General features: G+C 41.0%; 1 protein-coding gene across 7 annotated transcripts in view; it reads left to right on the top strand.

Moving 5' to 3' along the window:
- Positions 1-22,415, top strand: part of pitx2 (paired-like homeodomain 2) — a 51,398-nt gene extending 28,983 nt beyond the window's left edge. For 3 of the 7 annotated variants that reach the window (XM_018759537.2, XM_018759536.2, XM_018759538.2), the window contains 3 exons: positions 14,790-14,857; positions 20,216-20,415; positions 21,371-22,415. In XM_018759537.2, the coding sequence (XP_018615053.1) occupies positions 14,812-14,857; positions 20,216-20,415; positions 21,371-21,934 (810 nt within the window). In that variant the 5' untranslated portion in view covers positions 14,790-14,811 and the 3' untranslated portion in view covers positions 21,935-22,415. Of the gene's footprint in view, positions 1-10,506; positions 10,549-12,341; positions 12,755-14,715; positions 14,858-19,145; positions 19,525-20,215; positions 20,416-21,370 lie in introns of those variants that run through there. The other 4 variants (XM_018759539.2, XM_018759535.2, XM_029251672.1 and 1 more) reach the window with 4 other exon arrangements.
- Positions 22,416-25,232: the final 2,817 nt, after the last annotated feature.

Here is a 25,232-nt window from a genome sequence, read left to right as displayed (position 1 = left end):
ACATTCAGTTTCTGATTTAACTGGTGTCTTTAATGTTAATATTGTAGAACTTTAACACGCAGTATATGTTCCATTGTTTGAGTTTTACACTAACTAGTTGTTAAGTGTTCCTTGGTAGATGGTCAAGTGGTACTTGGTCCATTGACATTCATGTGGTGTGGCAGTTAGATCCTTTGTCTCTGGACTCAGAGGGTCCAGCTTCGTGTCGTACCTCTTGCTGTAGTACCCTTGTGCAAGGTACTTACCCAAAATGGGTCCAGTAAAAACCCAGCTGTATAACTGAGCAAATTACCATGTATGATGAAAAGCATCAGCAAAATGAATCTATTTAGGACATCCTTCTTTCGCTGCAATATTAATGGTTTGCGGAGTACCTCACAGACAAAGAACGGAGCGGATTGTGTGAATTTTATGTGGGAGTCCGGACTGCCAATATTGGCACGTACTGACACAGTGGGATTTAAATCACAGCCATCCCCCAAACACCCTAAGTAGGGGGTCTTGGACTTCCGCCAACCCCTGAGCACACTCCAGAACTATACCAGTTACAGTTTGAGCAGGCAGCACTGAGCTGCTTGCCCATCATCTGTGCGATGGCATCCTGGTGTTCCATCGCCTCTAATATTATCGCTAAGGGGAGAGGAAGGACCGTTGTCCAGTAGTAGTTTGGTCCACATAGCCACTGTCCTGCGCTACAGCTCTGCAACTCCAGTCACTTAGAGTTTGTCAAGATGAATGATGATGACAACAGACAATCAAAGCCACCGGTGACAAATGAGATCCTTCTGTGTAGAACTGAAGATTCTCCTCATGAGCTTAGTGTAATGAAGCTGCGTTCTGTATCTACCACCATGTGGCTAAGCAGGGATAGGAACCACGAAGTAATAGTAGAAATGCATTTTCTGCTAGCTGCAAATAGCTCTCCTGTAATTTTCTGATGAAAACTGGATGAAATTTCAGCTCGAAAGCAAAGAGCCCGTCCACTTTTGCAGCTGTAATTTCCAGCTAAAGTCAGTCCTTGGGTTTACAAACTCGAGTTTCCCCAAAGGTAAACACTGGAGGCGGCCTATGACTCAGTAACTCCGCGATCCCTTTAATAAACTCTCTCATTCCACCGAAAAACAAGTCTTTCATATTGCTTATCGTACACCTCAGATAGCTCTGTCAAGATAAAAGGTTCTTTCCATGACTCATGCTGAGTCATCCAAATGAAAGGTGATCTGTCAAGAAGGGCCCAATTGCCGGCTTTTCTGCAAATACGTAAAAATATTCCCCGCCTCTCGGTTGTATTTATCAGATATAGAACCGTGCCTGAGAGAGAATGAGAGTGAGTGAAACCTTGTAAGTGGATTGAGTTCTTCCGTGCACGAAACGTACCAAAAATCTAACACAAATTATCTGAATTTGCTCTGAATTCTAATTTTAGTTCTTCTCGATTGAAAAATGAACGCGGAAGAAGTTTTTCGGTGAAAACAATTAGCCGAGCGGTCTTTCTGATACTATCACTTTTTGGATTGGGAAGAATTTAGAAAAGAGCCTGTGATGTGATATTAAATAATATGCTTCACAATTTGGCTCAGGGATGCAGTGCTCACAGCAAGCCGTCCCAAAACAGGACTTAACACTTTTAATTACATCTCTCAGCAATGTGGGATTTGAGAGTGAGCTGAGCTGAGCTGAGCTGAGCGTTTCCTCACAGTTAGGAGCTGTCCATGACACGGCGGTGCGATTAACTGTAACATTAGCTGGGTGGAATGTGCGTAGATGCATGTGGCCCTAGCTAACACACGGCCGCACAGTGCGGCTCAGCCACACGCCACGCTAATATGCACCGTCCGTCAGGACCACTGTCGACACTTTGGCTGCACTGAATGTTTCATTTGCAATAACATCTTAATTCAACTTATTATTAAGCATAAACTAATTTAATCAAGTCTTGTTATGTAGGATCCAGACCAGCGTGACCATTTTCTTAGATTAAGAATACTTTTGGTGTTGGTTTGTGCTATATGTCAGTTTTTGGAAAAATAATATTACACATTCTTGAAATGAGCTAATTTTGGCAAATTTTGGCACCAGATCTCAAGCATTAAATATTCCAGTACCCTTTAGGATCTGATGCTTTCTACAATGGCCTGGTGCCTTCTAGAATCTTCCAATGGCTGTGAAGTACCAAACTAAAACTGACACTGTAGAAAAACTAGTGGTATTTTTGTAATCAGTAAACTTTAAATAAACTTTAAATAATCACGATCATCGCAAAAATTGACATAAGTAAGAACTTTGAAAAATTTTGTTGCGTTGTGTAATGGATCGATTTATAATGGAAACCACACAAAGATGGACATGTTTTTCCATGTTTTTCATAAGCGCTGAGGACAGGAATTTACTGGGAGGGACACATACTTAGTGTAGTAGACCCGGTTCTATTTTACGATCCTCGAAAGTGACTGAGATGTCACATCTGTCATGGAAGTATGGGGTTGACAGGACAATAAAAGAGGCCGGTACTGTTCTGTGTGTCCTAAACAGAAAAAGACACGGAGGTGATAGCTTTGGAAACTTTGGTGATGTTCTTTGATTCTCCAGTATCACAGTTACTGCCTGAGCGGTGGGAAAGGTGTCTGTCAAATGAGAGCTTGGGGCATTATTTTAGGCAATATTTACGAGGCATGCCTGGGCCATTCATATAAATCATGATAACACTTAAGCATGACCTATTACACATTTATTTGTGACTATGTGGCACTCAACAAATCACACCTGTCTGTTAGGTATTTATTATGCCTATTACTAACCAAAGCATTGTCGATGATTTCAAGCTAAATAAAGCAGCGGGGACTTTTCTCCCCCCTCTTGACCTGTGTGGGCATGATAACTGGATGATAGAGAGGTAGTGAGGCTGCTAAGAACATCACTTGGCATGAAGGTTGTTCCCTACTGTAAAGTGAGAATATCCCACCAGGGGCGGAGCCAAAATCAACTGGGTTAACAGTCAATGCACTTCTGTCCTACAGCTATCCCCAGTAACAGGTCCTTGCCAAGTCTTTTCTAGTTTTGTGAAAATGCCACATTGCTAAAACACTACAAAAATAACTTTAAGTATTAAACTCACTGAACCTCATCTATAATGCTTCACCATATATTTTCATTTCATCATGCATGTTTGTCTTTTTGATACCATTGTCATCTTCACAGACTCCACACTATATTCTTTGGCTTTGGATGCCAGCTGTGTAGAGTTTGTGATAATCTACGTTTTTATGCAGTCATGTGAATTCCGCCTCCGTTTTGAAATAGTGTAAGCTATTTATCTGAGCACTTACCATTAACATGTTAAAATTTCACAGCTCTGACGTTGCCGTGGACGACAAACTCGATTGCAGATGCAGGTCAGCATTAGATAGAAACAGCGTTCAAAGTGGACAGCTCTGAGATCACCACCGACATTTTCTGCAGTTCACAGGCTTCCTGGTGTGCCAAGAAAAACTTCTCTGTTTCTGGTATTTATGGAAGCTTTAAAAATGATCCGCGGCGGGCTTGATCTATGCTACCTTTGCTCGCTCCAGTTGCAGGCTCCCCATGTTGTTTCTGCCTTGATGGCGGCCCCCTGGGGGAATTGAATTTAAAACACAAAATAAACTTGCAAGACCTGTGCGCACTCAGGCGTATCATCTGTGCCATATAAAGTGAAGTTTTAATAGAGACATGTGGTTTGAACCTAAATAAAAGCTCAGCAGAAATATATATGTAGTATAACATGGAATAATGTATATTTAAAAGAAGCAGCAGACTGAAGTGGAAGGAAAAAATCTGATTCTTGCTTTAATAGAAGAGGCAGACTTTTTTTTTTTTTTTTAATAAAGACAGTGGGGTGTAATGAGAAGCACACAATCAATAAACTCCAGCAGAAAATGCTCTTGAGGAACTCCCAGTATGCCTTTCTTTCTCTTCTGGCACTGTCAGTGCTCACAAATAGCAGCTATTGAAGACTACAGACCTTCACATTTTGTAAATAATACACAAACTCATCAACCTGTCATTGTGAAAATATGTTATATACATTTTTTTTCTTCTGTATTTGCCTATAAAAATCTCAAAAATAAATTAAATTACCAAATGGGCTTGTTGGTTTAGATCTTAACCCAAAACCTTTTCCGAGCACACTGCAAATTCTTGCTATCAACACTGATCTAAACAAGGGAAAGTTTGGCAGTAATGTTGATATTGTATTTGCAGTTTTAGTCATTCAAAATTACATTGTTTTTAGGTTTTCCAAAATATATCGAGTCGAAAAAACAGCTGTGTTGCTAGCCGGGAGAGCTGTTTATGAACCAGAAAGGCATTTCGGTATTTGTAAGAGCGCCATTGCACCAACCAGAAACCACTATCATCATTACAGATTGTCACTGATGATTTATGTGACCTTGCATTTAACTCAAGCGACTCCCACAATGTATTCATTTATTATCTTTTCTTATCCTTATTTTAAAAAAGAACTTCAGTATGAAGTACAGCTGAATTACATAAAAATGTGCCCACTGTATACAAATCAACTGACAACTCTCCACTACTTCTGACTATCCACACGTCCTTCTAAAGATATATAATGATCCATATTATACTTTTTCACACTTTTTCACATTTTAAAAATGCTCTTAATGTGTCCAAATTTCTAATTTTTTATTTTCTACTGGTTATGCTGGATCAGCTTCCACAGAGGGTCACAGAGTAAATAAAAGTAACTGAGCTCTTTGTCAGTTGTGCCCATCGGTAAACTGCAGTGTAAACAACGCCAGATTTGGGCTGCAAATCTCAAATACTTGGACAAATTCAGTGAATTCTGTGAAATGCCTTTAGCAAGATTAGAAAAGAAAAAAAAAACTATTGACTCAGGGCACAGGGAAGCAGAAAGTGACATCAAGATTAAACAGAAAAAGAAAGAAAGAAAGAAAGAAAGAAAGAAAGAAAGAAAGAAAGAAAGAAAATGTAGACAGGAGTGCTCTTTTTGTCAAAATTTCTGAAAAAAAAAAAAAATGTCCATTCCTGTGTAGTTGTAGTGGGGGATAAATGAAAAGAAAGCGTCAACATTCATCCCAGACTCAATTACACCGTGATCTCATTTCAATAGAGATTATGCAGGTGTCTGAATTCTTTTATCCCTGAAAATCCATAACCAAAATATTTTTTTTCCATCAATTAAAATTTACAGTCTTCCAAACTTAAATTCTTTTTTTTTTTTGCACAAGAAAAAAATAAATGATTTTAATAAAGGAAAAAGCAAAAGAAGTATGTTAGAACACATCAGATCTTATAATGGGAGTGACTTAAATCTTTAGATAGCCATTCCTCTGGGAAAAGGTTTAAGAAAAGATCAAAGCACGTTCTTGCCATTCCTTTTTTTTTTCTTGAATTATTCCACTAGGGCAGAATGTGACATCATTAGGAAAGGTGGTGGATGCAGAATCTCAGCAGGATTAGACGCTCGATTCATTGTCAGGGAGTCTCTCCCGGCTGCCGTCCAGCCGGCACGAGCGAGTAGCACAAAGGGCCTTGTAGGGCCGGGGCTGGGGGGCAGCTGCTCAGGAGACTTGCTGGAAGAAGGCCACTGTGCAGACAGCACCAGCCGCAGTCCTCCATGATCCTCACTGGAGTCGATCACATCAGTCTGTAGAAAGCACGAAACAAAAACACAGTTTGAACAATTAAAATTACGTATGCTTGAAGTACAGGTTGCAACAAGTCCACCCAACCATTAGCTGCATGGTAGAAAGGTCCAGAAGCCCATATACCACGAATACTCTTTACATCACCATCCACACGTTACTCTCCACTCTCTCCGTGTCGGTGTGTGTGCGTGTGTCTCCCGGTAAGTGATCGTAATGGGAATCTCGGTTAAACATCCTTAATGGTGTACAGCAGGAAAAGCTTTCTGAAAACTCCCAGGATGCCTTTCATCCTCCCTTAATATATGTTTTAAATTCTAAGCACTCTTTTTTTTTTTTTTTTTTAAAACTATCAGACACGAGAACTACAGTATTGTAAGAGCATTCATGTCTTACAAGTTATTTTGACTAATTTGACATGAATGTGTTATGGGTTGTTTCTAAAGTTATAGCATAGAATCTGCTCTTTAGATTGGGATACAGCCTTTGTGGTTGAGATTTAAAGACACCTGTGGTTGAGTAATGTGAGGAGGAAGGATGAAGGATACTTTTTGCGGGCTGGGGGCACTTTTCCTAGAAATGTGAGTGCGGGTGCTTTTTGTAAAAAAAATGTGTTCTGAAATATCGTCCCTCTCCGTCCAGTGCCACTTAGAATAAACCAGTCTCCACCCTGCTGAACCCTGCATTTCCATTATTTACACAATAAATTGCGAGTTTGTGAGAAATTGAGTGAATTCAGCCATTTCCATCGTTCATTCTGGATCATCAGTTCCGAAATAAGTGTTTCGTGTCTCGCGTACCCTTCTCGCTCGCACTCGTTCTCTCTCGCTCGCTCGCGGATTACATTCCCTTCATCCATTATTAATGAAGTTAAAGTACTAGTAGCATGCCGAATGTGCTGCATGGGAGATTTGTAGCTAATCTAGCACAAAACAGGCCCAGTCACATAAGGAAGAAAAAAAGCACAAATGTCAACAGTTTCACACAGGGACTGGATTAGACGGGCCCCGCCGCCGATTCCTCACTCAGGGATTAGCTCCTTTTTAGTCCACTGAAGACAGGCCAAATGGCTGCGTGGCATTCTCACGTTGTTTTTACCTTCCGCTCACACTACTGTACTCAAACTGTACCCTTCCCTCCGCTGTCTTCTCAAACAGTGACCATAGTCAAACACTTCTAACAAGGAGGGTGGAGCTCCGATCAAAAGGCCTCCCTACCCACCATACACTGGAGAAAAAAAGAGCAAAAACAGTGTTTGCCACACAACAACTCTATGACACACTGAAAAAGATCCAGAAATTACTGTAGCACAAGAATTAATCCGTACAGCATCGTTACCGCATTTATTATTTATGAAAAAATCTGCATTGCGGCATCAAAAGTGTTGCGCCTATTCAAAATAAAATGAGCATTTCGCTCCATCTGAGGAAGACATGCTTTAATTACAAATTCGAGGATAGTTCAACACACACAGGCAAGACAGCAGATGAAATGGAATCAGGGAACAATGCCTAATTTTAGCTGAGCCGGGTCTCCTGGTCGACAGAAGTTCAAGATCTCCCGTGTCTTGCTGTCGGCGCAGTGGACCAATTAACGCTAAGCTGCCCCCAATTGCACACGCCGCTCCACCTGAGCAGGGCAGCCGGGGACTTGGGATGGAGCACATCTGCTTTACATGTTATTGACGGGAGATGCATCATGGTCATTTTATTACACCAGTTACATTCTTGGATGATTTCCCCTTCGGCATGTTAGTGGCAGCTGCATATTGATCTTTCATGCCATTGATCAGTGACTGCTGGAGCAATTTATTAGCCCCTTTGCATTTATGATTAAGATCAAGGAGTTTTTAAAATAACATGAACGTGTTTTTTCTTTACTCTATTAAACCAATTGCATCTAACTTTTTTTTCCTAGAAACATTAATTCTATTACACACACACACACATTGTCTGAACCGCTTGTCCCGTACGGGGTCGCGGGGAGCCGAAGCCTAACCAGGCAACACAGGGCGAAAGGCTAGAGGGGGAGGGGACACACCCAGGACGGGAGACCAGTCCGTCGCAAGGCACCCCATTACCATAGCAATATTACCATTGAATGGCAAGACATCAAAATTTTAACCACTTTAATTAAATTCTTATTATTAGATTTAATAATGCAGACTTGTTACAATATTTGCCACTGTAAAAAGCCTTACAATGTTAGGAAAAACTTCAGAAAAATGTTAAAGACATAAAGCTTTTGCCAAATTCAAGACTTTTCTTACAATGGACAAATTTTTAAATACGTTTTTATAAATGATTCTCTGCGAAGACGCATTACATATACGAAATATGTCCTACATCAAGGGGAAAAAAAAGCTTACGTGAAAACCATGGTTTATAGGCTGGAGAACTGAATGGAAGGGCAATTATTTAAAAAGGCTAAATGAACTGCTGATGTCTCTTTAAATACATACAATATTGGCACTGTGGTTCTGGAAGGAAAAGACAGAAGTCAATACACGGAACCAGATGATGTCATGTTCACTCCATTAAACTCCAACCACAGTGCGTGGGCTGAACTAAGAAAGTCACTCTGTTTTGCTCTTTATTTCATAGCACACGGATAGGAAATCTGTTCTACATCCAGGCCATTGGTAGGACCCAGCTCAAGATGAGCAACTGGTTCATTTGCAAAGGTTTCCCTCATTAGCATGACATGTAATTCTGCTTGGCAAACAGAAACATACAGAGAAACCTTTCATGGGAGTAATTAGAGATCTTTTGAAGCTGCCAATGCAGAGATGCTCTTTTTCTCTCCTCTTGACCCCCCCCCCCCCCCAACACACACACACACACAGAACTCCATTAAAGTGAAGTAGTAACGTTAAAACCGTTACACCCACAATAAAGTCTTATTCCAAACCATTGCTTTCTGTATAACATATTAGCAGTACATAAACTGATTTGTTTAAAGATTTGTGGCTTCGGAAATACAAATCCAACTCCAAATTTCATTACATGACCATGGTAAGGAGGCCAGAGACGACATTAGGCAAAAAAAAAAAAAAAAACTTCATGTGGTCTGTAAGTGATGTAAAAGTTGAGAGTGCTATGTGTCTGAGAAACCTTCGCTCTCAACAGAAAAGGCCCATGGTAAACATAGGTCATTAAGGTAGACATTTCAGGAACAATGATGTGGATCTTGCTGAGTTTGAGTATGTTTTTTCTTTTCGATGGCTTATGGCTAAGGCTGTAAAAAATATGCACAACGCCATGTCTAGTTGGACTTTTGCCTCTTTTTTTTAACATGACGCGAAGAAAATATAAAAATGTTGCAGTTTCTTCTGTGTCAATTTTTTTGTCAGAATTAACTGTCATTTAATTGATTCCTTATGCCAAAAGCTGGATTCAACTTTAATCACTAGAAACCGGAGCATGAAAAATAATTTGTTATGCCAAACTATTTATCCTACATGTCAGTGAAAATAAACTGTTCCTGAAATAGATCTATACTACCTTATGTCACAGCACAACATTAATAACACCATGGCACTACATATAACTTAAATAAATGATACAGTTCCAAGAAAGTATTTCATAAGAGGACCACTCATCTCCCCTTCTTAACACACTAATAAATTAAGTACTTGTATTTTCCCCTGAGTCTTATTGCCTATGGGTGAAATATTCTTTAGTCAAGCAGCAGTTCTTTTCTTATGACCTGTGTTTTCAGAACAAACGAAAATAATTCGACACTGTAGCATCTGAACAGACAAAAGGCTAAGACTCCAAATGAAAGTACTGACAAAGAGAATAAAATAAAACACGGGACATATTGTGCTCTGCCTGATCAAAAGTGATCAGACATTCAAATCGATGGCTTATCTGAGATTTACAGAACTGGGAAATTAATTTAGCAATTAAGTTTCTAAGAAATGATGCTGTTTTAGTTGTTTTCATTAAGTGTGTCAATATATGCGAAGGACATGGAAGTTTCATTGCACATCTGGAAGAGTATCGGTCGTGTGAAGCGCACAGGTCCGAAGCAGCTACATACAGACTGGAGACCATGGTTTCTGCACACTGGCATTTTCCCCAGTTCCTCATGTTTCAGAAGGCCAGTAAAGTGCCTAAACTCAGTGCTTTACCCTGGAAAAGAATTCTGAAAATGATCTGGAGAAATGTAGGCAGTACCAAGCACTTCCTGCCTTCTGTGGACCAGTCCAGTCCTCTAAACCCAAATTATGAAAAACACTTTAAAGAACAGATGCTTGAAGCGTTTTTAAAGGTAGTACATTTGTCGAAAAACCGCAGGAGAAAAAAGGTTCTCTTTCCCTTCACGTTAGTACTCTAACTCTGATAATTTCAGAAAAATGAAAACACATGTTTAAGTTTTGAAAGGTCGATTCACCAAATCATTTCGAGACTGGAGTATGGATGAAAATATTTCATGTATACGGCATTTATCTCCTTATACACGAGTTTTGCTTTCGACTCTGGCAGAAGGATCTTTTTCTGTTTTTTTTTATTTTCCTCATCCGTGGGTTCAAACGGAGCGAAAAGTTTTCAGAAGAACGAAATTATTAAATAAGCGGAGAGCGCAGAGCGGGCCGAAGAGCGCCGGTTGATGTGGAAATGAAGAATTTGGCGAGAGCCCGGACAGGTCACCTCCTTCCCCCACATCAGAGGCACATCACACACTCTTTCAAGTGTCCTTGTGCGTCGCACAAGATGACAACAGCAAAATCGATAAGGGCTTGAAAGGAGGAGAAAGGAGCTGCCGGCAGCCCCCCGGGCACAGCTTCTGGAGCGCGGGGCGCGTCTCCGCGCGCGCCATTCCTTCGCACCCGTGTCGCAGGGGAAGAGGAGCCCTTCGCTGTGTCCTCCTGATGCAGGTGAGTATGGTGGGGGTAACAGGGGGCTTCCGCCACTCTTCCCTCCCTCTCACCCTCTCACCCTCATCCTCATCGTCCTCGGACAGCAATGTGACCGACAGACGTGAGAGCCGGGGACTCACCTGCGCACAAGGTGGTGTTTTTCCTTTCCTTTCATTTTTTTTTTCTTTTTTTTTTTAAATCCATTTCAGTTCATGTACGCGTTTAATCGTCCGACGGCATCTTCATATGAAATATCCATGTCCAATCTGTCGCAGGGGACGGCGGGTTTCTGAAAGCCAGATGATAATGAGTCTGCGTAAATGCGGGGATTCAAATTGATTATTCTGTTAAAAAAAAAAAAAAAAAATCGCATTAGTTAAAGAGAAGAAGAGGTTGCTTGGAAACAATCGTATTTTAGTGTTTGTTTAAAAAAGTGGCAATTTCTTGTAAGCAAATCTAGGCTAAAGAACCAGCACTTGTCGAGGAAATGGGTAGAAATGGTTTTTTTTTTTTTTTTTTTGGTTTGTTTGTTTTTTTATGGCGCAACACAAATATCGTGCGATTTATAAATATTTTCCTCAACATGATTTTTGCATAATGCAGCAACCAAATGCAACCCTCACGCCGTGCGTGTATTGAGCGTACAAAGTTTATTTCTAACTCAAAACTGACATCTGTAACGCGGTCTGTCTTAATTATCCGTGCCTCGCGACGTGCCCTAATGAAACCGTGTAACGTGGTAATAATATTAGTAATATACAAATATATTAGTGCCATATTAAATGTTGTTCTTATCATTATTTGAGGGCTGCTCCCACAGCTCCCTCCCTGCTGCAGAATCACAATTCCCATGTGAATGTGTGCATTAATTCGCTTCTTAATGGGAGTATGACTGAAAATGTGAGAGGGGGATTAAGGCGGGACGAGGCGCCCGGTTCATTTGGTTCTCTTCAGACTCCGGCGAGGATGAGCGCGCATCTCCTGCGCTCCCGCGTCTCTTTGTCCCGCAATTTGCATCCGCGCTGCTGCTGCTGCTCACTTCATTTGCACAGTGGGCAGAAACGGGCCACAAACACAGCCCTGCTCAAGTGTATCCGACAACACGCAAACGTAAAGTGCGCAATAAATGCAGCGCAAAAATACATAAATGCAACTGTAACAATACAGAAACAAATACAGTCGCTTTGACATTCACCTTATGTTATTTGTATTCATATAAACTGCATATATTAACTGTAGTATGTATGTAGGGATGCACCTATGTTTGTAATAGAGGTGTACATTGAAACTGTGAAAAAATAAACTTTTTCGCCAGTTTACCAATATGTGTATCGAAAGTTGATTGAACACTTGGACTTGGTACTTTAATGCGTTTTAAGGGAATATTTACTTTAATTTGTGTATGATATCACACGCGTGTACAGGTTAAGCAAACACTGGTTGTGGAATTAAAAAGCTATAAATGAAAATGTCATTGAATTTCTTAGCCTCCTCTGTTATTAGCATCATTGCTGTTGCTGTTTCATGTTGTTAATTACATTATGTCTGTTTTCATGCAGTGTTTCTGAAAAAGCTTCAGCGAAATTTTGGAGGGTAGAATGCTAAGAATTTCTCTTCCTCGGCTTTTCCCCTTCACTTGTACATAGCACCCCCCCCCCCTCCCCGCAACACCCCCCAGTGTTTTTGCCAAGTTAGGAAACCTCTCACCTACACGGGACGCGGGACGCACACTTGAGCGCGCGCGCGCGCGTACACACAAACACACAAACACACCCACTGTAAAACACCCTCCCACGCGATCGGCTCGGGGCAGGAGGGGAAAAGTGCGCCACTCTCGAGTGTGTTCGCGAGCAAAAAAGTTGCCCAAAACATGCGGGGCGCGCGCGCGACACACTCGGCGGGATGGGACAGGGTCACTGAGTGCTGAGCGCTGAGCGGCGGCCGCTCCGTCCCCGCTGTTTACTGGCCGAATTAGCGCACGACAGGAGAGCCGAGTCGCGTCGGAGAGAAGATCCGCCGAGAGCCGAGACGCCGCGACATCGACATCGACATCGAGCCGCGACACGAGAGGGAGGGACAAGTTCCTGATACTCATACTGGCTATGATCTGAACGCCTCCGGATCGGACCCAAGCGCGGTGGGCTTCGCTCGCTGTCCGGTTGGATTTGTTCCGAAAGCAGCGGGAATAAAGCCAAAGAAAGGGAGGGAGGGAACCGCAGTGCCGGTGAGTCCCGGAGCGTCGGGTTCGACGTGTGACTCAGTGCGGCGGCGGGGTTTTGCTCCCTTTCGGCCGGGGCTGCGGGACTCTGGTCCGAGTCTCCTCTCTCTGAGCAGCTCCCAGCGGGGACCTGTTAGCACGGCTCTTCTTGCAGTTGGACTGTGATGATGATGATGATGATGATGATGGTGATGATGTGTCCTTACCAATGTAAGAGTGCGACTTTGCGGTACCAGTCCGCTAATTGGTGTTGCCATGTAGTCTTCCACAAGGTTTCATGATTATTACATCTTATACGCTTCGAGAGAATGCACTAAAATGAAACTTAGATGATCAAAGTAATTTTAGTAACGGCAGCAGTAGTAATAGAAAAAGAATAATTAAAATAAGTAGTAGTAGTTGTACTAGTAGTACAAGTAATAGTGGTACAAGTAGTACCAGTTGTGCCAATTTCACCATAACCAGATACAGCCAGATAAGTCTTTACAAGAAAAAAAAAAAAAATATATATATATATATTTTAATGCAGTTTTACTTAACATTTTGTTTATATTATATACCTAACATAGTGTGAAATTTTCAAAAAGATAATTTAAACAATTAGTTGGCCTACATTGTTTTCTGAGTGTAATGTTGACAATAATAAACTGCAGTCGTGTGAAAAGTACTGAATTCCAGGTACATATGTTAAGAACATTTACAGTAAAAAATAATAATAATGTAACCAGGAATTACAGTTAAATGTTCATCTGAGTAACACGTTTACAATTTGTAAATAATTGTCTAAGAATATAAATGAAACTGAAAATATATAGAGACGTAAACCTCATTGTATTTACATTTTCTGTATCTTGTCATGAGAAAATGTAAAAGTATGATAGCAACAAACTGATAATTATATATGTGTACATGTATGTAATATTTATAATAGTACACCCAGGCTTCTTCTTCTTCTTCTTCTTCTTCTTATTATTATTATTATTATTATTATTATTATTATACATCTTTACAGACATTTCACAACTCAGAAGTAGAATATAATTTTAAGATACTTATATCGCAGATACCTCAGCAGAACTAACAATTGGGAAGTTACTGACTATGTAAATGATGTTGCTCGTCAAAAATATAATATTATTACAAATAATTTTACTAAAAGCAGAGAGTGTTTTACACGTTAACATTATGTACACAGTGAAGAAACTGAACATTTACACTGAAATAATACGCGGGCTATTTTACTTTTCAGTACATTGTTGGGTTTTACACCGTTTAAGTCATATTTGAACTGAGCAGCATTTCTGTTTTGGAAATTTTTTCTGTTTTTCCAAGCTATGAAAAGGACCAACACTGTGAGCCACATTCAGAATTAATTTCGCGCAGCAACAGGGAAGATGCAGCGGTTTTGTTCGTCTCAGTGTTAATCATATAGGTACTATCCAGGTACCTGCCATGTAAAACATCAGCTATAATACCTAATTTCAGTGAAATATAACAGAGATGTAGCTGAAGCAGAGCGCAGTTCGGCGCGGATCCACAAATTTAAAAAAAAAATAATAATAATGAGGAAAAACGATTAACAGCATGATTGCATGCAAATTTCTAACTTAAATTATCATAAGCAAACAAGGGAAGCCTGGACTAATAAAATCCCATCTGTGTTACTTCATATCGAGTTAGTATAGAGCTGTGATAATGAATTTTGTAATATCCCACCGACAGACATCTCAATCAGAAACTAATCCCGTGATTTTACTGTAGAATCACTAAACTGCTGCCCCTTTTTACCGCACGTACAGCGCGGAGGCAGCGTGTCCTGCACACTTTTTATTTATTTATTTATTTATTTAGAACACCAGTGTCTACATATTTATTTAAAATTGTTTTTTTTTCCTCTTTTTTTAAAATTCCCATCGTTCTTACTATTTTTAAAATTATTATTACTTCTCTGCGATAGACGACTGATGTCGTGCCCAGGAATGTATATATTATATTATGATATGATACAATAATGTTTAGTAATATCAGAAATGTTTTTCAGAGGCTGAAGTAGAGACACCATAATGGACTCCCACTGCCGCAAACTTGCGTCCACATGTGCCCAGCTGGGTGAGTATGTGCCGCAATAACTGCACTTTTGCTTCGAATTGAAGCGGAACATTTTATTTTATTTTTCTTTTATTTTATTTTTTATTTTTTATTTTTTATTTTTATTTTATTACTCAAGGAAAACGGAAGGAAATGTGTGTCATCTTTTTTTGGTCTTCCTTCTCGGCTGAGGTTGGAGAGGAACTTGGGCAGATGTAAAGTTGTGTTAGAGCGGTCCCTGGCGGCAGAGGCAGAGAGGTGCAGGGAATCTCCTGGGAGGACAGGTCTGTCCATCGCTGTGCGACACTCTGCGCGGTTGAGGTGTGTTTAGTTCGCGATATTACAAAAAAAAAGCACAAGGGTATGAAGAGGACGCTCTCATAATGATACAGTTCGTGACAGCATTTGCACTGTAATTGCTATTAAATTGTCTGCTTGTGATAAGGGACCAAAACTACAGAGTAATCTGGATACTGTGTTATTATTATTATTATTATTATTATTATTATTATTATTATTTCTTCCATTAATACAGAACTACGCCCTCCCCGACATTTCCTCTATTGGCGCTCTGCAAGGACAGTATGAATATGACAGCCACGAACGAGTAAAGGAATAAAAAAAGTAAAGGAAACGATGTAATGTATACTATAACTGACGCGCCATGGCATATTGTAGTGTAGGTGAACAGGTAGCATATTAAACAGCTCTGATTCCCAACAGATTCAGCATCTTTTATACTGCATTCGGTGCTTTAGTTCCACATTGGTATAAGATTGAGAACTTTGGGTGCATTTTCTTAGAGGATTATTATTATTATTATTATTATTATTATTATTATTATTATCCATGCGCGCCACTTTGACGTGAAGTGAACACTAGAACACAAAGACATTCAGACCATTTCTTTATTGGTGATCTTTTTTTTTTTTGCTCAGTTTTCCATCCCTTTAATTTATGCAGCAGTTGTTAGGTTGACTCCAGGGAAAACTAAATGTATAATGAAAGCTTATTCGTGAGGAGGAATATACTAATGGAAGAATGTGATGTCTTCTTAATCCTATGTAAAAAGCTTTGTCGTCTCCCTAATATTGACTGAATGGGTAATTAAGGGCCCTCCGTAGCACAGCGCGCGCGGTAATCCGTAAAAAGGAGAGATAGCACGCTAAAAGTAAGAAATAAAGACAAGAGCAATAATCCAGTCTAAATCTACTATTACATTCCAAACTTCGGAATCATTCAAGCATAACAGGTTCCAATGATTGTCGGACAACACTTAAAATTAATTTCTAGAATGGAAATCACCATTTGTGTTCATATAAACAAGTTACCTGTGTAATTATTAAATGAGCGAGGTTGTCCAACGTTGTCCAACAATAAGTAGCCGAGGAGATACAAAATAATTATTACGGATTAATAACATTATTTTCATAATTTTTTCGCCCGAATTGCCGGTATCCGTACCACGTCAAGTGGATTTTCAAGTTTATGGTATAATGAAGGTTTCTGAAATAATGAAGATTTCTGGAATAATACTTTTTTTTCTGAAATATATTCTTTGCAGGAATAATATTTTATTGCACGCATTTTAATTATTCCTCGACTCTTAAAGGACACATATATGCTTTAAAAAAACGAATTCTGCACCCCTATTCATTATGGTAATTCAGACTTTTGACTTTTGATTAATGTATTCGATTTTACATCGTTTTGGGGTAAAAAGTGTAGCCAGCAGGTATATACACGTTGCAGGGAATTGTATTCTAACTAATCACGTCATTTGGTAACTAAAACCTATAATAAGAATGATAAAAATGCAAAATCACAAGAATCACAGAAACTAAGAAACAAACGGGAATGTCGATTAATCGAACAGGTTATGGCGTATAGAGAGAATTACGAAATGTTACTATTTTTTTATTTTTAAGAAATTAAAACTTTAATGTACATATTTCTGCAATTAGAATTAGTTCATTTTGTTGTAGATTTTTTTATTCAGTACAAGCAGTAGCTCTATAATAACAAGGATAGTCTATAAGCGCTATATAAACTACTGTATATGAATAAGAAGTTGACTTTGATTTTTTTTTTTAAAGAAACTAGTAAAGACTTCTTTCATACTGTTACTTCACTGTAAAAGACCTGAGCAGCCAGATTTTGACAGGTCTCCCACCTCTGTGTGCAAGAATGCAAATGAGGTGTGTATATGAAGGGTTTTCGGGGGATTAGTGCAATAACGTGAGGACAGGCCATGTGATGGAGTGAGGGCTCAATATTTCGCACTTTACACTTTCTTAACGAGCACAGCAAGGCCCCGTGAATCAGTCCTCTTATTACACACCGGGGCAACATTTACACAGTGCGCTGCGCATTCTTCCTAACATTTTAAAAAGAACATACATATTCCGCAATTGTTGCTTCTGTCTCAATGAAATCCGTTAAATTGCGAAGTTCTGCCACTGAATGGCAAAGTTTGATGTGTCTTTATCCCTAAATGGAAATTAAAAAGAGACGGTAGAGCGGTGTAGAAGTGTTTCACGGGTCGATATGAAGGCAGGTGAGGAGAAATGAAAATGTTTGAACGTCACCAGTCAACTTGTGTGTTCAGATACTTTGGTCACGTCTGACTTGCGCGGCTCTGCTGGCTGTTGTGGCAAAACTGAGACATTTGTCTTCCTGTCAAAATGTTAGCAGAGCAGAAGCCAGGCTATTATGAAGGAAACACCTCTGTTTTATTTACACTAACCCTCTGTGCAAGATATGGGCTATTCAAAAATGAGGGTGAAAAAAAAAAAAAACTATCGGAAGAATGCATAAGCATTTTACATCTCCATTCCTGCGTGGTTGCAAAGGAAATATTTACTTTACATTTTATTATCTTGGGGGAATTAAGGTAAATTCATTCGAAAAACTGCGAAAACTCCACTAAACCCCCAGTTTAAAAAGACTTAAGCAAATGAGGGTCTTATCAGATTAAAAAGCACTAGAAATGTAAGAGCGCTGGCTCCTTGGAAAACTCTGTGGGGTCGGAGCGATGGATTCCCTGCCAACAAGAAGGGATGAAATACTTAATTTAAACACCAGATAACTAGTAGGTCCCGAATAAATTAATACGCCGAAATCACCAATCCAAATTTATTACATTTTTACTTCATGTATTCTTTTCTTGCAAAAGGATCATAGGAAGAGGGCAAGTGTTACGCTGTGATACTGTCCGATTTGTAATATGAACATTTTGTACATTACCTGTCTTAGTCCTAACCAAGGTCAATTCGTGCGGTATATAAGTCGCAAACTGTGCGTGCGTGTGTGAGTATATACAATACATACATATATATATATATATATATATATAGATACTGACATCACTCCACTGTATTTAGACGAAAAAAATGCTAAGCCAGTTAGTTCTAATTCTTCATTTACCTTCGAAAATGTTATATATAATAAACGAAGAATTACAACTGGCTTTGCTTTTTTTTTTCGTCTAGTAGTTAACTATGTAATTAATGGATTATACATTTGGTTTTATTGTTTTTTTTTTTTTATGTGTGTATATCATTCTCCTAATATTTCAACGATACACTGGTCTTTTTTTTTTTAAAATACAGTGGAGTGATGTCAGTATAGTAAAGGTATTCCAATAGGCGCTTTTGCCAACTCGAAGCGTGACAGTCGGTGTTCTTCACACTGGCGCGTCATTGTCTTTGCCGTTTGGTTCGGGGAGCAGCGCTGAGGAGCTGCGCTGAGGAGCTGATTAACCAGACCGCAGTAATGGGGGTGTCATTGTTCCAGCTGTGCTGCCATACATGACAGTGGGCATTTTGGAGCCGCACTCTGTAACAGGACCTTCTTTAATGGACACTGTGAGGCTCTAGTTCGGCGTGCTTCAACCACAGATTCCTGTCCTACACCCAGGCCCGGGGGAGGGGTGGGGGGGGGTGGATTTTATTCTGGGGCCGCATAAGCAGCTACCCCGCAGACGCCAATTGGCGGCCCTCTCCGCTTTCGCTCCAAGCTGCGCGGCTCCCGTTGGCCGGGAAAGCCGTCATGTGCGAGTGTGACAGCCTGTCAGGGAGTGGGCGGGGCTTAGTGACGTCAAGGCCTAGAAAAGTGGCTCAGTTGGACAAACAGGGATGAGGGAACAGCTGAGATGAGGAGCGAGCGTTCTGGGGTGTGCGCATTTGGATATAATATCACCTACCTGTCCCTGTCACTCCGATACTCACAGCCACTAGCAGTGTTAACCGGGATATGATTCGCTTCAGATTCCTCTAGAAATCTTCTTCTTTTTTTTTTCTTTCCCTGATACTGATAGCGCTTGCTAGGGCTTTGATTTAAGGCGTCCTAACACGTTTAAGCAGAGTTGTGAAAATTATTTATTGAAGAAGCCGCGCCGCGCAAATCCCGATCACCAGATCCTCCGCTTTCGTCCCAGTCGGAAGATTTCGCTCGAGCTGCGGAACTTAATCTGCTAAAACCAAAGCCTTTCGTCTTGTTATCGATGAACTCTATGAAGGACTCATTGAATTTGGACCCCCATCTTGTCGGGAATAAACTCATCTCGTCTCAGCACACGGCTCTGGCCATGGCTTCTGGTCTGCAGCCCTTGCAGCGGTCTGCAGACTCCAAACACCGGCTGGAGGTGCACACGGTCTCGGACACCTCCAGCCCAGAGTCTGTACTAGGTAAGCCCGGTAGAAACACGCGCCTCTACCGCCGTACACGCGGATCCGTGCGCTCTGTAACAATAGATGATGATCATGTCCTCCGGCGCGTTCACTTAGTAACCGCTTCTGTGCGTGCAAATACTTCTTGCATCGTGGCATCGATGAACAAGTGTGTGTTGATGGCTGTTTACGCTAAGTTGGATATTTTATTTCGATACATACTTAATAACTGGATTATTCTGGTGTTTTTTTTTTTCTTTTTTTTTTTTTTTTTTTTTTTTTAAACGCGTTCGGACTTTGTCCAAATGCTTCGGTCGTGAGACATTGTTACCAATGCAGACGTCGATACTACTGGTACAAAGTATTAGTACCATACCAAGGGTAACATCACATTTCAGTACAAACCAAAGCTTACGCGCTTGTCTTTAATTTCTGTTTTATAATTTAAGTACAGTTTAATGACTTAACTCACATGCTGCTACTGACATGTAGTGTCTGGTTCACCCTTCTGCTTAGGGGCAGTTTCCGTGTAAAATACTGAAATAGATGTTTTTTCGGATGTTATGTTAAATGTTTTCAACGCGAGCGATTTTTTACAAGGGATATTTGTGCAATTTCACGCATTTCGCTTTTCAAGAAACACAACTGAACGTTCCTGCCGTTTTCCTGACACGCGACGATGACAAACAAAGTGTGTTGATCCCCGCAGAGAAGGAAAAGACGCAGAGCAAGAACGAGGATCCCTCAGACGACCCGTCCAAGAAGAAGAGGCAGCGGCGCCAGAGGACTCACTTCACGAGCCAGCAGCTCCAGGAGCTCGAGGCCACGTTCCAGAGGAACCGCTACCCGGACATGTCCACGAGGGAGGAGATCGCCGTGTGGACCAACCTCACGGAAGCCAGAGTCAGGGTGAGCGCGACAAACGAAATAAAATTACATAAAACAGCATGACCATATATATTTTTTTTTTCCTAACATTCTGTTTTCCGTCATATTGTGGTGATCACGGTGGAGCTTCCGATCAGACACCTGGGGTAACTTGTGGTTTTAAATGCATATAATACAAAAAAAGATAACAATGATTATAAAGCACTTGAGCACGCGCACGGGAAATAAGTTAATAATTACCTACTGGGTGTTTTTTTTAAACGGAATTTACGACATGAACGTGCTCAATGCTATTTAATATAAACGCTTATTCCACTGTTAGTTTTCTGCAGAAAGAAAAAAAAATGACAGCATGATTTTTACAAATGGCTGAAGAATAGAGAGGCGGTAAATAAATAGCGCAAAAGGGTTGGTAATTTAAACCATACATTTTAATACGCGGGTAGACTATATGGTTATGATTAGGTTCGCGACCCCTTGAGTGAACATAGCGACAAAGACGGATGTTGAGACGGAATGGACATCAGATTCCGTGGCTGCATTAGAATACACATCTGGAGACGGGTGACCAAGTGGCCCATGGCGTATGTGTATTGGACTGCTGCACATTGACATTGTTCGGTGGGGTGGACGTGGTCTCAGACACCTATTTACATCTTGCAGACTAAGAAAACGGGTGGGACACGGAGAGCAGTGTGCGATCCGGCACATCGTTCAAATTAATTTTAATCCGATTAATGATGCACTATAACGCCCGATTCTTCAAGCGCCGGGCCATATTTTTTTAACCGCTTCTCCAGTTCACATTTTGACAGGAGGAGGTGTTTACACTCAGCATCCCCATTTTTTCTTTTTTTTTTTTTTTTTTTGTTTTTTAAGTCATTTCACTGCGGCTTTGCGCGCGCACGGAATTTTTAAAGCGCTATGCGCCGACGCAGCGGTGTGCGCGAAATTAATGCGCCGTCTTGTGCCGCAGGTGTGGTTCAAGAACCGCCGGGCGAAGTGGAGGAAGAGGGAGAGGAACCAGCAGGCCGAGCTGTGCAAGAACGGCTTCGGCCCCCAGTTCAACGGACTCATGCAGCCCTACGACGACATGTACCCGAGCTACACGTACAACAACTGGGCGGCCAAGGGGCTCACGTCGGCCTCGCTCTCCACCAAGAGCTTCCCCTTCTTCAACTCCATGAACGTAAACCCGCTGTCCTCCCAGGCCATGTTCTCCCCGCCCAACTCCATCTCCTCCATGAGCATGTCGTCCAGCATGGTGCCCTCGGCGGTGACCGGAGTGCCGGGTTCGAGCCTCAACGGCCTCAATAACTTGAACAACCTGAGCAACCCGTCGCTGAACTCGGGGGTGCCCACGCCGGCCTGCCCCTACGCCCCCCCGACTCCCCCCTACGTGTACAGGGACACTTGCAATTCCAGTCTGGCCAGCCTGAGACTGAAAGCCAAGCAGCACTCGAGTTTCGGATACGCCAGCGTGCAGAACCCGGCCTCGAACCTGAGCGCGTGCCAGTACGCGGTGGACAGGCCAGTGTAACCCGGGACCCCCCACAAGAGCCGCTCCGCAGGCACGAGACCCCACAGAGACTACAGATCTTTTCGTCTCTCCTTATGAAATGGCACTAGAACGACTAAAACCACTGAAAACGAGCTGTAACCCCGAGATGGATTTTCGAGCGAAAATCATGGAACATATTCAACTGAAAGGTGGAACCTACGAGTACTAGACATTCACTCCATAAGTATTTTTGTGCTTCGCCAGTGAGTGCCCACTTCGACTGGATATTTTTTATTTTATAACGTTATTTTGAAGTTCCCGAGTATGGACACTAATAGACTGAAATGCTGTAAATATGGAAATGTCATCTTCATTTTATACAAAAAAAAAAAGAAAAGAAAGAAACGAATGCTCTTTGCTCCTCAGTGTTTCCAAGGTTCAGTTTAACAAAGCATGTGGAAAAAAGAAAAAAAAACGTAATGTTTTTGCTTGCAAAAAAAAGGGAATGTATATACTACACGCACCAACTGTGTGTTTCTAACATATTATAAATTTATTATTATATGTCTGTGTGAATATCGGTTTTAGAGTAGGAAACCTTGATTATTAAAACGCATCAAATGTTCCAGCGAAATTAAATAGAATTTGCTTTGTGTATACTATTTGGTACGGAATTTTGTTTCGATTTTCAACAACAACAAAAAAAAATAATAAAATATTGTGTTTTATTTAATGGAAGTAAATATATTGTTCAAAAATATTTTGCACGTTTGAATGAAGGTTTCTGTGGTTTATTATACGGGCGCTTTATGTAGTTCGTTTAAAAGAAACAGGTGACATTTCTCGATTACACTGATGGCTTTTCTGGACCCAATACACATTGTGTGTGTGTGTGTATGTGTGTGTGTGTGGGGGGGCGGGGGGGGGGGGCTGTCCCAGTCTGATACACACATGGGCTTATCTTAGTTGGCTACGTCTGATCACCGACGCTTGAAATAAGGTGGGAATACACAAAAGATGAATTGTAAATGTGCAGGAAAACAATAAAAAAAAAAAACCTCCCACAACTAGAGAAGGTGAATTTGTGGGGAGGAAAAATAACACATCAGTGCAAGAACATTCCAACAATTAATTTCCTTGTTAAGATCATTGTGCTCATTATCCTAATAAGTGCTTCTAATTTGGCATCGGGCAGAGTAAACGTGACTCTGCGTCCGCGTGAAAACTGTTTGCTCTCGTAATTAAATACATTCAGCCAACAAAAACATCGCGGGGAAGAGAGAGAGACAGAGAAAGAAAGAAAAAATATATATCGCGTTGTAACAGTTGTGACAGGCCAGTCGTGGCATGTTTTGCCATAGATCTTATTTAAAAACGTCCAGAATAAATCTAACCACCGAATTAGCCTCGAGTTTAAAAGATAAAGCGCCTAATCACTCGCATCTGAATGATCTGAATGTAAATAATCCCAATTTTAATTAATTCAATTCTTTTCTGGGATTTCGGTTAAAAGATTAACTTTACTTTTATTAATGGAAGTATTTAATGTAAACCATCTAATCAGACCCGATAAATCAGTTCCAGTTTCAAAGTTAAGGCGAAAGGTTAACTTTTTTTTTTTAATGGTTGCAAAAATTCAGTAAAAACAACAGATTACTGTCCAGTTCTGGTTTCGGATTCGGCGCAGGAAGTGCATAAGAACACTAACCCCGTATTTATACCTTCATACTAGTTATTTATGAGAAAGCAATAGCTGGAATGTAAAACTAAAAGTGAAGGAGTTGCCGCACGAAACAATGGAAGGTATTCGGTCCGGGAAGCGGGAGGCGGTGCGTCGCTCTGACTCTTCCATCGGGGACTGGAGACACTCGAATCCGGAGGAAACCATCCCCCAGACATGGGCATCGTCCACTGCAAACACTTCACCTCCCCGACCGGCAATTTTTAAATGGCTTTTAAAAGTGCAGTGGAACTGAGGAAGCGACGGAACTGTACATGTACAGTATGTGCGACTCATTCTCATGCGCGGACACCGCCCGCCGTCCGACATCCTCAGCTGTCTTTGCCACTTTTTTCGGTAAGTAAGTGTGAACAATTTCATACCTCTTCAAGTTACTGATTTTGCTGCACCGATCTAGGGTATTAATTTACCCCAGTAATGAAGAATTTGATTAGAATGCGCGCGGCGTGGGGGGTCCCTTCGCTAATAACCGCGCCGGGGAGAGACGAGGGTCCGCATGAACTGCGCCGCGGTGCGAATCTCAGCTCCTCACTTGGAACCCTTATATTTATTTATATTTAGGACCTTTCTCTTCGATTTATACTTAGCAGTTGGGTTATTTGTGGGTAACCTTTACAGCAGAACACGCGTAAGGCTGCACTCGGGCAAACTTCACGCTGAGAAGCTGAACTCTTGATCCTTTTTAAACGGCGGGGAGGGGGGGGGGGGGGGTCGCACCCTGGTCTGCAGAGAGAGAATGGCCGACAAAAGGAAGGCCTTTCCTTCGAGCAAACAAGTCTGCCACTCAATACACATCCTAATAAACACCGGGGTGAATAAAAGAGCAGTGTGTTCAGACTGGAAAAGAGACGCTCTCCACGCTCCGCACACACTCCTGCTTCAGCGCGCGCGCCTCATTAAGGTAAGACAGTAACACTGTTACACACACTGCAGCACTTTAATGTCTTCATAAACTGGAAGCCAAGCACACAAACTACGTCCTCTCTTGAAGTACATGTTTAAACTACACAGCATCACTAGTATTAGAGCAAGTCAAATGAATAGTACATTTATTTTTGGCGAATTGAAAGAGCTGTTTACTTCTACTTCATATTTGATCGATGGACTGCAGGAAAACCACGTTTCTGTATAAGTTCCTCACGTGGCTGGAGAGTAAGTTCAGGAGCCGAGAAGGATACTTAGGTGAATAATTTTTAATAACCTGAGATCATACTGAATCATAGTGGTTCGTTCGCGATGAAAGGGATAAATTCAGAATCTGTGTGAATTGAGACATGATGATGTAGGTAGGCCTTTACCTTTCCCTCGGAATAATAATAATAATAATAATAATAATAATAATAGATCCCACAAATGTATCATGTGTCATTTTAAATATGAAATTATCGTTAGCGTTACACGCTTGCCGGTCAGATTCGAAGCGTTAATAAGGTTAACTGTGTATTTATTTTTTCCACTTGCTGGTTTTATTGTTGGACTGACCGTGATACAGGAAACTGTACAGAATAACTAAGAGAAAGATTCCCAATTCTGTACGATTAAATTAATTATGTTCAGTAGGAAGCTTGCCGTGTGGCCCTTTCATAGTATTTTATA

The sequence above is a fragment of the Scleropages formosus genome, chromosome 5, assembly GCF_900964775.1.
Source record: "Scleropages formosus chromosome 5, fSclFor1.1, whole genome shotgun sequence".
NCBI lineage: Eukaryota > Metazoa > Chordata > Actinopteri > Osteoglossiformes > Osteoglossidae > Scleropages > Scleropages formosus.
This window is presented reverse-complemented; position numbering and strand designations above follow the sequence as displayed.